General features: G+C 36.2%; 2 protein-coding genes across 2 annotated transcripts in view; one reads left to right on the top strand and one right to left on the bottom strand.

Annotated features, from left to right (window-relative positions):
* Positions 1–4,890, bottom strand: part of kif4 (kinesin family member 4) — a 100,486-nt gene extending 95,596 nt beyond the window's left edge. The window contains exon 1 of the mRNA XM_067424034.1: positions 4,632–4,890. The gene's annotated coding sequence lies outside the window, so the exon portion shown is untranslated. The remainder of the gene's footprint in view (positions 1–4,631) is intronic.
* Positions 4,891–6,448: 1,558 nt separating this feature from the next.
* The window catches only part of rnf121 (ring finger protein 121), a 78,559-nt gene continuing 68,741 nt past the window's right edge, over positions 6,449–16,266 (top strand). The window contains exons 1-2 of the mRNA XM_067422864.1: positions 6,449–6,582; positions 8,703–8,740. Coding sequence (XP_067278965.1) covers positions 6,505–6,582; positions 8,703–8,740 — 116 coding nt within the window. The 5' untranslated portion in view covers positions 6,449–6,504. The remainder of the gene's footprint in view (positions 6,583–8,702; positions 8,741–16,266) is intronic.

The following is a 16,266-nucleotide window of genomic DNA, read 5'->3' as shown; positions in this document are numbered from 1 at the left end:
ATTCAGCATTGGCTTCTCTTCACCGTTTGAATCTTTATTTGAGGATTGAACACAAACACGGAAGAGAAGACAATGCTGAATAAAGTCGTAGTTTTTGTTATTTTTGGACTCAAATGTGATACATTTCATATTTGGCTGAACTAACCCTTTAATGTTAGTTATGCCACTGTTGGCTGCTGATGTTTAGTTGAACCATACATGGTTAATTCTACAGTTATTGTAAATTATAATGAATGTACCTTAACTACTTAATCAGTTGATGTGAACATTACTGATTTAATGGTTAATTGTAAATTTTGACATAATAAACTGTTCAACTTTATTGTATTTATGTGTGATATGTGATAAATGTATTTGATGCAGAGAAAATTATTACATTTATTTGGTTTAAAATAGCAACATTTACATAATAATAGTGAGTAATATAAATTAATTCAACTAAGTAATTCAAAATGTCAAATGGACAAACATTATAAAATCTACTTAATTACTTCATAAGAGTAAATAATACAGATTTATAAAATTTACTTGATTACCTTTAATAAATACAACATGCTAAGTTAAATATAATTAAGTAACATTTACTTAATGTCTTTGCAAATGTTACATTTATAGTTAAGTACATTTTACTTGATATTGGCAAGTAAGTTGTACTTGATATCGCAGCAGTAAATTTTACTTAGAAAAACTGAGTGCAAATTGTTACAAAGATTTTATCAAGTAAATCTTACAAGTTGTTTTTATCAGTGCATGCTGCCCGACAGCACTCCTCAAAGTGAAAGCGCAAACATTATTTAAAACGACACTCCGCCAAAGTCAAAACGCAAACACCATTTAAAGCGGCACTCCTTTGTGAAAGGGCAAACATCATTTAAATCACCAGATCACATTTAGTTTTAGTAGAATGATTATTCAAAGCATTTTAGATGGTTCATTCTTACATAGGCTACTGCATTAATAGCGGGAGAGGCAGGGCATAGCAAGCATGGGGAAAGATGCTGCTGGCAATGAATGCGTGAGGGAAAAAAAAATTTCAATGACATTACTACATTATCTTATTACATAGAATCATACAACGACTATACATAATGCATCGTAACGCAATGGGGGGATATTTGTTGGTCCTCCTGATTTTTTTTAAAAATGTATATATATATATATATATATATATATATATATATATATATATATATATATATATATATATATATATATATATATATATATATATATATATATATATATATATATATATAAAAAATCTGGTCGATTAAGAATCGATTCTCAAAGGTCACGAATCGATTTTTTCCCCATATTTATTTCCGCTAACATTGAACATAAGATTAACATAAATCTAATTACTAGTCTTCTCCACTAGATGTCACCCATTTGCCTTGAGTGATCCTACAAAGGAGCAAGAGGCGCACATTTATCCATTCAGTGTTTAAATGGCAGCTCCCAGTGCGTTGTCGCCTTTTAGAATGCTGAGTTGAAATGCTGTAGTAATACTAAAAATCTGCAGAACCATTTGATGTGACAACACACACACAGCGAGCACACAACTGCTAAAAATCACATACACGCGCGAATGCTTGCCTTGCATTAGGATCAAACTTGAGAAGTCACTTAAGCACGTACGTTAGCCATTATAGACATATTCAACTTATAGTCCACATACAGCGCAGGATCAATAATTCAAACCTTAATAGCTTATATTATAAACATATTTCCTCAAATAATAGTTAGTCCAGTCAGAACGTTATGGTATTATTGTCTGTTACCACGGCAACTACTCTGTCCAGGAATTAACCATAGACTGAAAACAAATAATGAACGCGTTTCTCATGTATGAAAAGTAAATGCACACATGATGAGCGGCAAAATCGCAAGAAAAGCTTGTCGTGTACTGAAAATTGCTAACAAATCATCCAATATTATTTTTATGTTTTAAAATAAATGTATCAAAACATCCATAAAATACTTCTCAGATATTTTTTTTAGAATAAAGTTGCAAGAAATTGTATTTAACAATTGTATGGATTTGAAATATAGAGATGCGTTCTGTTTTAATGTACTCAGGTGTACCTAAAATAAAGTTTAATATACAGGTTTGTGGCTCTTCATTTCTTTTTAATTACCCACTTATGTTCACTGTTCTTTTTTATAGATACCTATAGTATTTGTATTAAATCTATATTCATTTGAGTTAAATCGAGAATTGAAAATCGAATCGAGAATCGAAATCGAATCGATTTGAGGGCTTGTGAATCGAAATCGAATCAGAACATCTGAATCGATACCCAGCCCTATATATAGGGATACATATCGTATTGTGAGCTCAGTAGAGACACATATCGAATCGTGACACAAGTGTATCGTTACACCCCTAATGGTAATATAAGATTATCCTGTAAGTTTCAGAGCTGAAAACATCCTTGTTAGTCAAAGAAAAGCTTTTATAGACACTAGGTATAGCAAACGGTCTTATGCTTCGTACTGACGGCAGTGCGCGACAAAACACCGCCTCTACAGAATAACAAGCACGTGTAGTTCAGTAGCCCTGCCCACCGACTCATGGGATCGCAAGCCAGCAGCAATAAACATGCCAGAGAGGATCGCAAAACACTGCGCTATTCCTGGTTGTGAAAGAACACAGTCGCTGCATACGCTTCCTTCGGATCCTAATATTAGGAATGAGTGGTTGAATTTTATATTTAATGAAGTTCCAGCTGATGTGGGAAAGACAGTGTTCACTTAATTTCAGCGCAGGATCATTTGTGAACAATTCTCACAGTCACAATGCTATTCTTCTACACTGTGAGTGAAACATGTTTTTATATGTAATAGTATTGCATTGTTATAAATCGTTTTGCTTATGTGTACGTGTCTAACAGAACATACCTTTGGACTCAAGACATGTATGGGCCAGGTCTTGCAAAGCCCAACGTCCCAGCTAGGGCTGTGTATTCCTGGTGGGCTAACAAAACGGAAGCCAGTCGGCAGGCCAATGAATCTCGTAATATTCTTTTCTTGTTCTGCTGTTCTCTCTCTCTCTTTTGACGTGACTTTTGAAGGGCGCGTTCGCGCACGTGTATGTGTGCGCGCGGTTCGCACTTATATCGAAGGATCGCGTAATACTTTTACAGATACTTCTATAATACATAAAAAAAAGAATAAAGAGCACTTTCATAAGCATTTTTTTTTAAATCCAGGGTTCTCTACAAAGGTGAATGGCAGGTCACTCATTGTGATCATTTGCGCTATATTGGCTGTGATGTCCTGTGCCTTCACGCTGTCACAGGGCATTGTGTTTGTTTGATAAAGACGTACTTGAAACAGTCCGGTTGCCACTTTCAAATAATCCCTCCCTCATGTGAACAGAACTGAAAGGGGCATAGATATGACGAGCAGAAGCTCATTAAATATGCAAACCTTATTTAATCCTAGCCGTGGGCGTTTACTTCCAAGTCTCCAGTGCAGCATGCCCATCAAAACCCAGCGTTTTGGAGAGACCCTCAAAACCAGTGTAGAAAATTGCCTATTACTTATTAGTTATGATGTTTTTGAATGTAAAAACCACACAAACATCATTAGTTGACCTCAGACAACAGAATTTAAAAAAAATTAAAACCAGTTCATGACACCTTTAAGATTTTTTAAAGACCAAGTGACAAATGTAAGGAATAATGTGAACTGAACACATCACTAAATACAAATTTCTAGGGAGGAGCACAAAATTTGTTTAAGCAGCACTTCAAATACAACCTTCTACCTCCTCATCATTTTACAAAAACAAGGCTAAAACAATAAGGCTTGAATACCTGCTTCCAACTAACTTAATTTACTAGAATATGGCTAATTTTCACAGCACCTTCTGATCACACAGCAAAAAAAAAAATAGTTACTGATGTAGAGTATGTGTCTCGTTTTCCAAAGCAAATGTCTAAAAATTCTTATATCTAGATACTGAAAAGTAAACTTATACAAGAGGTCTTTATTTTTTTAATTTTTTTATTTAAACTTTAAAATTAAGTTTATGATTAATACAAGAACAAGTATCTGCAAATCGGCTGAAAAAAAAATAAACTTAAAGGGAAATGTAACCTAATTTATAGATATTTGTTGTGGTTGTAGTAGGTGTAAACTCAATCTTCATTGTACATCTCGATTAAATGCATCTCGATTGAAGAATGTTTATAGGTACTTGTGTTGGGGGGTGGGAGTAAAATAAGGAAAACAAATATTACATTATACAAATATAACATTTTTGAAGTACATTTAACTTTTTTTTCTTTTAAAGTAATTAGACTTTCTGCTCTGATTGAAGACATTTTTATGGTCTTCATTTGTGGACAAGTGAATTAAGACTATAATCCGTTTTAAAGACAAGCAGAATACCTGCTAAAACTCAAGATCAGTCTAAAAGAAAAGAAAAAATGATGACTAAATTGTAAGAGTATGGTTTATCCAACAGGCCTAACGCTAAGTCCTGAACACTTCGAAGTCTGTATCGTATATCATTATATAACGTTGCATTTTCAATAAATAAATTTACATTTGCACTAAACGACACACAAACAAAACAAGGAGCTGATACAACAAAACAGGATGTTTAAAAAGCATGTCATTACCTTTCGCCCTGTAGCTTGTTGTTATCTGGCTCGAAGAGTAACGTTAAAGCTTAGAAACGTTTCTTTTACACAAACTTGACACTAGTTTCAAATGAGAAAAGAAAAATCGTGATCCTATTCGCACTTACAGATTACCGTTATCTTTTTTTAAAGGCAGACTTCCTTAACAGTTTCTGCCATTAAAAAGCAAGAACAGCGTTAGTGTCTCTAAAGAAAGACAGACACTGCCCGCCACTTTCAAATTAACCTGCCCCGCCTCTGCCGTCATTACGTAGGGTCGCTCCAGATTCAGCTCCGCCCATAGACAAAAACGTAAAACTCAGTTAATTTCCTCCATAGAAAGATTTTTTTTGAATGCTAACTTATACACCTATAAAGACAGGCCTACTGAAGCCGTCACCAGAATTGTTTCAGCTTACCCTTTAAAATAATCTTGTTTAACAGGAGTTCCTGGTGAAATAATACATTACCCATGATGCTGTACATTAAACCAATCAGAGAGTCGAAAAAAGGAACACGCGCCAAAATAGCTCTTTTTACTCCGCCCACTCACATGAAACACTGATGACGTACTCCCTACGCTTCTTTGTGTGTGTGTGTGTGTGTGTGTGTGTGTGTGTGTGTGTGTGTGTGTGTGTGTGTGTGTGTGTGTGTGTGTGTGTGTGTGTGTGTGTGTGTGTGTGTGTGTGTGTGTGTGTGTGTGTGTGTGTGTGTGTGTGTGCATATCGATAGATACTTTGATGAATAGAACATTCAAAAGAACAGCATTTATATATCATTTTATATCTGGCATATAAAGCTTTTGCAACATTATAAATGTCTATATTATATTGTCTATAACATTATAAATGTCTATATTATATTGTCCCTTCTTTCCCAAAAAAAAAAAAAAAAAAAAAAACATCTTAACGACCCAAAACATTTAAATGGTTGTACAATGTTACAAAAGCTTTTTATTTCAGATAAATACTGTTCTTTTGAACTTTCTATATTCATCAAAGAATCCTTAAAAAAACTGTTTCAACATTATAATCATAAATGTTTCTTGAGCAGTAGATCATCATATTAGAATGATTTCTGAAGGATCATGTGACCCTGAAGACTGGAGTAATGATGCTCAAAATTCAGCTTTGCATCACAGGAATAAATTACATTTTAAAATATTTCTATATAGAAAACATTTATTTTATATTTTAATAATATTTTATAATATTACAGATTTTTTTTGTATTTCTAATAACACAAATGCAGCCTTGGTGAGCAGAAGAGACTGCTTTAAAATCTTCCCCTTTTTTTGACAAAATATTAATTGACAAAATGAAAATAACTTTTTTTATAACATCATATAGCACATTGGCTTTTTTTTACTTCTAAAATTACACAAAACAGAACAATAAGGCTTGAAATTATTTTTAAAGTAAGAACAATTTGGTTTGAAAATATGGAAGTAAAATTGAATTTTCAGGGCTTGCATTTTTATGGGTTCAAATTCAACATGGTTGTGAATATGTAAATATTTCAATTCAAAAATATTTCACACACATTTTCATGGAAAAAAAGAATGATAAATTATTTTAGAAAGATCAGATACGTAAAGCCTGCAATAATCAATTGGGTAACGTTAGTCCTAAAATCTACGGACGGACTCAAGCTCAGCATATGCGATGTAAGCATAATTTGATCTGAATATAGATGCTCCCCCTTTTATTTACGTTGATGCTCTACATCCTATCTCAGTAGATGGCGAAAGGCAAAAATGCGAAAATGCACAGTAAGCTTGCAGACCGCCACAAAACCGGAAAAAGAAGAAGAAGATGAAGCGGAAGGCGTGTAACCCGGAAGTGTCTTGAACAGTCGGATTGTGAGTGTAAAGATGGCAGGGGTGTTTGAGGTGGAGGTTGACGGTGTGGAACACGACCATGGGCACGGACATCGCGACGATGCTTCTCAGGTTGGATAACAGGTCTACATGTGTGTAGATGAATTGTAGTCGAATTTGTTCTCGAGATGTAAACAGACCGCGAGGCTAGCTGAATGATTGTTGAATCTGAAGATCACCCATGTCTAATAATTGCATTATACTGGGCATGTAAAAAAAAAAAAAAAAATCGTATTAAATGCTATAACAGCCACCACAGCACAGGTCAGCACAGGGGCCAAACATGTTCCAATACAATGCATGCAACATCCTTAAAATGAACACCAAACAACATCTTAAGAAGCCATTCATTCTTTTTTATTTTTGTTTCTTGACTGCATTGTTTAACTTTTGCAGAATCAGTGACTTGGCGTTACAAGTCCATCAGAAATAGCAATTTAGTCACGGCAGTTCCTGAAACACACATAAACACAAAAGTTAATTTATTACTGGTAAAACACCATTTTATGTGCCATTTCTTTCCCCATTAACTTAATTTTTTATTCAGAGCTTGACGTGTCTTCCCTGTCATTTGGCCATCCTTTTAACCAAAACATGTCTATAATCTGGATGCATCAAAAAAGTTTATTGGGTCTAAAACCTGAAGGTAGTTATAGTGGCGTTAGTTTATCTTATACTGAAGTAGCTGCCTTACTTGGTATTAACCAATCATTCTTCAGCTAGTAAGTGAAATGACAAGATTAATAAGAGACTTAGCAATCAATGCTAAAATTCTCACTGGACAGCAGAGTATGGTCTTCCATCCAAAGGGTAGTAAATAAGCTACTATAATATATATTACAGTATATCAAAAATCAATCAATACAACAGTAGTTGGCCATTGTGCTGTCCAAGAGGATAGATAAATAAATACATATAATAATGTAGTAAAAAAGGAGTTTGCATCGGAAACACTGATTTGAAAACTTTAAAAATCAGTATTAAAAATCAAATACAATTGTAAGTCTGAGGGGGAAAAAAGTAGGTTTTCAAATTAGATTTAAAATCAGACTCTGTGGACACTAGTCTGATAAAGAAAGACTATTACACAATGTTGAACCAATAATAGAAAAAGTACGGTCACCTTTAGATCTCGGAACCATCAGCACAGCAGTCTTTGATTAGATAACCATATATGGAGCTAGAAATATGACAATTATCTGAATTTGAATTGTATAAATCTGAATTATTGACAAGTGTAATCAGACAAAATTTAATATTATGTTGAAATTGTATAGACATGTATTTTTAAACAGCAAATATTTTGTTCTGAATTAATACACTGGAAATTCAGTTTTTGAAAATAACGATTCAAGATTTCAGATGAAGAAGAAATTTAGAACATCAAATTCAATATTCTAAAATTCAAACCACAGAATTTCAGATCTTACAGAAAGTAGGACAGAGGTCATCGTCAGGGAAGAGTAAAGGATGTCAAAAAAGTCTGAGCATCATCTGATCATTTAACTTCCTATTTGTAATGGAATAACGAGAAAAGATCAAACTTTCTATACTTTTTTGTTTTGTTTAGATTAATGCTCTGAAAATGACATTTTGGCTAATTTAGAAAAAAAGTGTGCATTGTTTACTGATTGCTGATGCTAAATAGTGAACAAAATCTCAGCATGCCATCTGTCCTTCCTCAGGGCTGAATCCGAAATCGCCCCCCTAAACCCTCATTCACTATTCCCTACTTTAGTCCACTAACACAGTTAGTGGAAACGAGTGAAAACGAGTGCTTGAAGTCGGTCAGCCGCTGAGTGTACGTCGGCTGTAGCTACACTCGTATTGCATTGTGAGATTAAATGAGTGCACTCAAACATGTCCACTATGGTTTCGGACACCCCTACAAACTGCCACAGACTTCTAAAAAAGATTGCAGTTCTTAACAAAGTTGCTTGCGATCCAGCCAGAACTCACTGTTAAGTAGCATTAGAGCCCATGGACTCACCTGCATGCTTGGAGGGGGGTCCACAATGATGCTTTTCCTATTAGATAAATATATGTGGAAAAAAGTTTGTGATTTTTGTGATTTGTGATGTGGAAAAAAGTAATTGCAACCTCAAGCTAAAATCCTGTCAATGTATTGTTGAAGTGCACTATGCTTAAATGTTGCTGTAACTAATTGTCACTCATCACTCATATTTCACCAGATTGATCTGTCCCAGCTCTCACCAGAAGAGAAGTGGAGGTCTGTACCTTTCTTTATTATTTCAAATATGTCCATACACACACAATCTTTAATATGTATAGTTTCTGCAATTAAATGTATATTTATTTTAAAAAATATTTATTAAAGGGCAGCATAGTGGCTCAGTCGATAGCACTGTCGCCTCAAGAAGGTCTCCGGTTTGAATCCCAGCTCGAATCTTGCTCAGCCATGAGGCCTTTCTGTACAGAGTTTGCATGTACTCCGTGCAGAGTTCCCACACTTCTTCAAAATACTTAAATTTCAGATATTTTAGGTTCAAGCACTGGAAAACACGTGAAAACAAACAAAGGTGCTTGAGTTAAAGGGTTACTTCAGTGAATTAGCATTAAATGGTTAGTTCACCCAAAAATTTAAATTATTTTATTAATCACACACCCTCATGTCTTTGGACACCCATAAGACCTTCGTTCATCTTCGGAACAAAAATGAAGATATTTTTGTTGAATGCTGATGGCTGAGAAAGATAGGCTGCAGATAGGCCTCCATTGGCATTCAGTACATTTCCACTCACAGGACTCATAAAAGGCACTAAAAACATCGATACAAAGTCCGTCTCACTACAGTGGCCGTACAATAATTTTACAATACGACGAAAATAGTTATAATAGAAAATAGCACAACAATCTAAATAACGACTTTATCCACCAAGTTATTGACGTGAAGACATTATTTTGACATAAGACATAAGTCATTATTTTGATTTTTTTGGTGCACAAAAACTATTCTCGTCGCTTCGTAAAATTATTGTATAGCCACTGTACTGAGATGGACTTTGTAACGACATCTTTAGTGCCTTTATGGGTATTGTGAATGGGAATGTACTGAAGGCCAATGGAGGCCTTTCTCTGCTATCAGCTTTCAACTAAAATATTTTAATTTGTGTTCTGAAGATGAACGAAGGTGTAACAACGACATGAGGTCGAGTAATTAATGAAATAATTTTCATTTTTGAGTGAACTAACACTTTAAGCTTTATATTTGTACATTAATGGGTCATTAATGTAGTAGAACTGTGAAATTATTTTTGAATTTTGTGCCTTCTAGACAGAAAATGTATTTTTGTCTCATGGGAATGAAAGACGGCAATTCCCAGAATGCACTTGCTTTACTGCCCTACGAGACCACTCCCAAAGCCACCGCTACTGGATCACTGCATCATTTTGCCCACTGTGTTCATTTTCATAAAATCAGTTCAGTTAGAGAACAGACACTCAATTAAAAACTGAAAGTGTCTGTTCAATATAATGTGATTTAGCCACTGAGTGTCACGGCACAAGCGCTGCAAGAGTCAGATTACATTCATCGTGATGAATGAGCTGAATGAGCTCTCGTGATGAGAGCTGAGGTAATCGTGATCGTGGGCACAGTTGAAAGTTGAAACACTCACTTTGACACAGCTCCGTTTACATGAATGCCTGCAGCTGCCCGAGCGTTGTGAGTGCAATCCCACTCTCCATGTGTGAGTTGAAAACATGCGGAAAAAGCTCCATCTACTGGCTGTAGTCTTTAGCCTCTGGCCAAAAACATCCTCTGATGACGCAAATTGACAATATTTTACAATACGACAAATAGTTAGTGTGCGCACAAAATTCAAAATAACGAGTTATTGCCGTGAACTCGATGTATGCGTGAGAATATGACGCAGATCCGCCGTTCGGATACATGACCCGGTAGCGAGGAGGAGCGCCGCTACCGCGTGAGTTCACGTCCGAGACATACACGAAAGACAATAACTTGGCGGATAAAGTCATTATTTTGATTATTTTGAGTTGCCTCTCTCCTTTTTTGACCATATATGTGTTTGCATCCCTGGTTATAGATAGAGCCATTTCATGTGGTTATAGGGTTGATATTGCACACATATTTACAAGTTTAAGATTCAGCTTTCATTCTTCACGTCAATCATATTTTTGGAGGTAACACTCCTACTGCTTGCACAGTCCTATAGCTCTTTCGGGGTCGACATTTCATTTAATAACATTAGGCAGTTTGATTTGTATGATGTAGGGCTGCAACAACGAATCGATAAAATTGATCGAATATTAAAAGGGTTGGCAACGAATTTCATTATCGGTTTGTTGTGTTGCGCGACTATTACTCAATAAGACGTGCGGTTGAGTGTGAAGCAGAGTGGAGCAAAAATAAAAAAAAGAGTAGAGCGGAGGTAGAGGAAAGAGCACGGGATTACAGTGATTATTCAGATGAAAACCTTCCTGATTAGGAGGAAAGGAGTTAAACAGCAAGGTATGCTAAGTCTAGCCTGACAAGCCAGACCCACATCAAGATGTTTGGTCTGGAAACTCACCATAGACAGGGCTCAATCCGAGGGGCGGGATAAACGGTTGTCTTTCAAACTACCGCTGCACGCGATAGGATAGCGCTACACCAACAGGAGCAACGACGGTGAAGGGGAGCTCGCTGACTGATTAAACATTCGCAGTCTCCGGTCGGCTAAACTCCGAACACATCTTCCCTTTTTAAGAATGACTTCAGTGCCGCTCTTTGTTCTTTTCTCAGAGGAAAGCTTAACTCCAAGTCTTCCGGAGGCGCGGGCAGAGCTGATTCGAAAGACCGCCGTTTGCCAGTTTCTGTGTTTACTAGAAGACTGTGTTTACTAGAAGCACGCAAACGCAACTCGGCCGTCGTCATTATGGCCCCGCCCGCTGACTCTATACACGATGTGATTGGGCCGTCCAGATTGTGAGGAATACAGTTCAGATAGGAATTGAGAATTGCTAGACCACACTTGCGGGCCACACTTAAATTTGCTGCCGCTAGGGTGCGTCTAGATTTCTAGGCTAGGCTAAGTCACTACTGTACAAAATCCTAGCCTACTTTTGTCCCGTTTTGAAGTGAGGAGTGTTATAATACTTCTAATGCTGGTGTTTACTCGTTATCCAGTTAACTTTGTTTATATTTTGTTTTTACAATGACGATTGTTTCAAAGCAGCTTCACAGTGTTAAAAAGGAAAATGTTGCAACAAAATATGATTCGGCTGTTCTGGAGAATTTTATCAGCTCATTTCAATTCCCCCCCCCCCCCCCCCCCCCCCCCCCAGGTATATGACCATCCAGTAAATAATAGTTTCTGTTCCTCTCAATTCTGATTTTGTTTTATATCTTATGGTAGCCGATTTAGTCCAAGATTAACATGGCAATCCCCCTCTTCACATTTGACGCGGTGCCATCGAGTGTTAAAACGCGTAAAACGCATATGTCTCTCTCTGGCTAATGTACTTTCAAGAGTGAGGGGCAAAATGGCGACCAGCATTCAAACACCTCACCAAAGTGTTTTTAGCCAAGAATAAACTAAAAAGGTTACACAGTGTAGCTTTAATGCATTACAATTTAACTGAACCAATCAGATTTAGAACTAACTACACTAATACTTAATTCAAATGACTAAAACATGATTAAAACTAAATGGCATTTTAGTCAAGACTATGACTAAATCTAAATCAAAATGTGCTGCCAAAATTACCACTGACCTTTTGTCTTGTATAGTCGTGGTCAAAATTGTTGGTACCCCTGGTAAATAAATCTCTAAAACACGTTGGCCACAATTGTTGGTACCCCTAGAATTTTAAATGAGTAAAATATCTCTGAAGTATATTTACATTAATATTTTTTTTAGCACACCAGGGTGACAAGGAACATGAAATTGTCAAGCTATGATGTCTTGTTTCACAGGAGTATAAATATAAGGAGGCATAAAAGCTAAATTCCCTTAATCATTTATCACAATGGGCAAAACCAAAGAATATAGTTCTGATGTGCAGCAAAAGATTGTTGATTTTCACCAAATAGAAAGAGGCTGTAGGAAAATAGCTAAAGCATTGAAAATCCCCATTTCCACCATCAGGGCAATAATTAAGAAGCTCCATTTAACTAAAGATGTTACAAATCTGCCTGAAAGAGGACGTGTGTGTGTATATTGTCTTAATGCACGGTGAGGAGGAATGTTTGAGTGCACAAAGACTCTCCAAGGATCACAGATGGAGAATCGCAGAGATTATTTGAGTCTTGGGGTCAGAAAGCCTAAAAAAAATTCAAACAACCCCTACATCACCACATGTTGTTTGGGAGGGATTCAAGAAAAATCCCCCTCGCTCATCTATAAACAAACTTCAGCATATTCAGTTGTCAGACACGACTGTAAAGTCAAAAGGGACTGGGTTTTGTGGTCAGGATGAAATAGCTATTAAATAGGTGTAAACAGGTTTGGTGCAAACAGGGATAAAAAGTACCCCATGCCCACAGCTAAAAATACTACTGGATCTTTAATGTTGTGGGCCTATTTTTTTGCTGGAGGTCCTGGACATCTTGTTCAGATACATGGTATCATGGATTCTAGCAAATACCAAAAGATAAATCAAAACCTGATGGATTCTGATAGAAATCTTATAATGGGCCGTGGTTGGATCTCCCATTAGGACAACAATCCAAAGCAAACATCAAAATCAACACACAAGTGTGTCACTGAGCACAAAATAAAGCTTCTGCCATGACCATCCCAGTTTCCTGACATGAACCCTATAGAAGATGTGTGGCTGAACTGAAGAGAAGCACCAGCATGGATCTGGGAGTCTGAAGGATGGAGAGATTCTGTATGGAGGAATGGTCTCTGATCTCTTGAGCAGGAGTCGGGAACCTATGGCACGCATGCCAACTCGGTCACATGCAGGGGTTAATCACTGGCACGTGAGCAAACGCGAGATTTGTGCATGCATTTCATTCAGATGCATACAGATCTTAATTTTAAAGTAATCATTCTTCATAGTAACAGGTGTTATTAAGTTAAGAATTATAAATGCTATTAAAGTGTGAAAATTAAACTTCGCAAGTTAATAAAAGTGCACAGCTGTGACTCAAACATAAGTTATTGACTGACCGCTTAAAACTTGTTCAGCTGTACATAGTCATTGCTATACATTTCTGAGATATCCAAACATTGTATTTTGAGTATCTAGAATTAATTAATTCATAGGGAATTTTGAGTCTATTTTACTTCTCTAGCGTTTATTTGAACCTGCCGTAATTATCAACTCTGCAGCAGATGTTAAATCACTCGCGATAGTGAAACAGTATTTTAGCCAGGTAACTTAGATCAGCAGTTTAAGACATTCAATTCGTAAGCACGTAACACAAGAAGATCTGTTCTTCAACTTCTGAAATACTTTAACTGATTTCTTTGTTCGTGTTCTGAGATTTTTAACTCAAATTTGCTGTCCATCCTCTTAGATGGATTCTGACCAATCAGGGGTCATCTTGGTTCAGAGGGGACTATGTTCACACCCCATCATAAATTACTTATCTCTGTGGTCTTTTACGTTTCCTGCTTAAGCAGAGAGTGAATAACATGATTTCTTATTATGAGTCCATAAACATTCCAGACAGACTTCACTGAAGCCATCTTCTGGATTATAAACAAACAAACCAAAAGATATAAAGAAAGGTGCACTTCTATTCACTCATTCTGTAGTTACATAATTACAGGAATTGTGAGGGATTCTAAGTCTAGTGGTCGCATATATTGGTTAAGTACAGGATATAGAATTATGCAGTAGAAGGGTGTTTGATTTTAAAGTCTGACACTCAAGGATTTTGTGCAGTTTGTGTGTGACAACAGTTTCTGTGGATTTGTCCAGTGGATTGTAACTCTGTGTTGCTAAGAGTTCATTCACAGGCCGGTGAGAGGAAGAACATCCGTTTAGGCTCTTTCTTTGTCTTGACCAGATCAAAAGACCCTCTGCCATTATCTCGATGTGGCCAAGATCTGGCAAAGTCATAAAAGTACTTATTTGTTGGTGCGTGCCGACTAGGTGAAGCCCCTGGGTTAAACAGCACTAGGTCAATTTTCAACCTTCATATTTTTAAGACTCTTGCGATGATGCATCGACTTACAATAGGTTGAATGACACGTCTGCCATAGCTTGACGGGGTCTGTATCTTTTTTAATCGTACTTTTAAACTTCGGTTTCGGGTAGTAACCCAAGAACAAAATTCGACTGCTTTACGGCATATACGTCACTTCCACCACCACCCTCACTTCCTTACATTCGGACGTGTGAGCCCAACTATCGTTTGTTTGCCAGATGTTATAGTCTGAAGCAGCACAGAAAAATAAGAAAGCAAAGGTTTTGTTGGAGGAAAGCAATAAGAGGAAACGAAAAAGTGATCGGATTAAAGGCAGGACGAGGATCAACATTGGGCCAGCGTTTGCTCGTTGGCGTGAGCTGAAGGAGGTGTGCCCGACCGATGCTGACTTGGCTGTCATGCTTGCTATGGTTATTACCTACCACTCAAACATTGAATTGAAGTATCATAGATTCTGTAATACTGTAACCAATATACTATAGGCTACTATAATGACTTGTAATGACTTATAATGGCTTGTTAACTTGAACATCTCATTTGAAAAATGAGCAAAATTGAGCAAAAACTAATTTGGCGTTTGAAAAAAATAAAACCCATGAAATTATATTCATATGACATGTTGAAACATATGCCACTGTACCTGGGATGAAGACATTTCATACGAGACAATGACCCCGAGGGCAAAAGTTACCTAGTGCTGCTTTAATGGACACAAACTCTTGGTCTGGAGTGTTGATCTGTTTTTTTGTGTGTGTGGACTTATGTTCGAACGAATCATCAGGAAGATTAATTTGTGCCCACATTGCGAATTGCGCCCACAATTCCTACAGTTTTGTATGATAATTGTTCACGTTAAACAATATAGATTTTGGGGTGAGTTTCAGGTAGAGATTGGTGAAGGGAATGAGATGTAAATTAGTTAAACAATACTCGGGTGATCAACTCAAGGTAATATTAATTTTGCAAGAGAGTCAATACCTTTATAATTTCAGTATACCTAGTGGAAACATTTACAAGTATGAAGATTTGCTAGCTGGTAAGTTTCAACTAAATTAGTCCTAATAGTAATTAGTGTTGTCACGATACCAAAATTTTGACTTCAATACGATGCCAGATCAAAATACCTCGCTACCGATACTAAATCAATACCACGGTAAAAAATAAAAATAAAAATAAAAAAAATAAACGGATAATATGATTAAAATGACAACAAAACTCATTATTTATTGTTTTTTTTTTTTTTACTAAAAATTCACTTGGCCAGCATGTTCCTGCCTTGGTTTTTGACCTTTCCCTGCTTTCATTGCTATAATAACTACATGTCAGTGTGAAGATCCTCACAAAGATCACGTTATCAATCATGTTATTATTCACTAACCTTTCACTTCTCAACAGGTTGGGATGACCAAAATCTTATTTTTATGATATGAGTAATTTAATATTTAAGTGTAATTTTATAATTATATTGTAGATTTTTAATTGTAATTTTGTTTTTGTTTTTAAAGCAAAAATGCCAATTACAAACAATATGACAAAAACAGTGCTTTATTTTTCAGCTACATTAGGTCTATTTAACAGTAGCAAGTCAAGAAAGAAATTAAATAATCAAATATAAAACTACTTACTTA

This window comes from Pseudorasbora parva, chromosome 18 (genome assembly GCF_024679245.1).
Source record: "Pseudorasbora parva isolate DD20220531a chromosome 18, ASM2467924v1, whole genome shotgun sequence".
In the NCBI taxonomy this organism is placed as follows: Eukaryota; Metazoa; Chordata; class Actinopteri; order Cypriniformes; family Gobionidae; genus Pseudorasbora; species Pseudorasbora parva.
The sequence above is the reverse complement of the archived record's forward strand: the minus strand, read 5'-3'. Positions and strand labels throughout refer to the sequence as shown.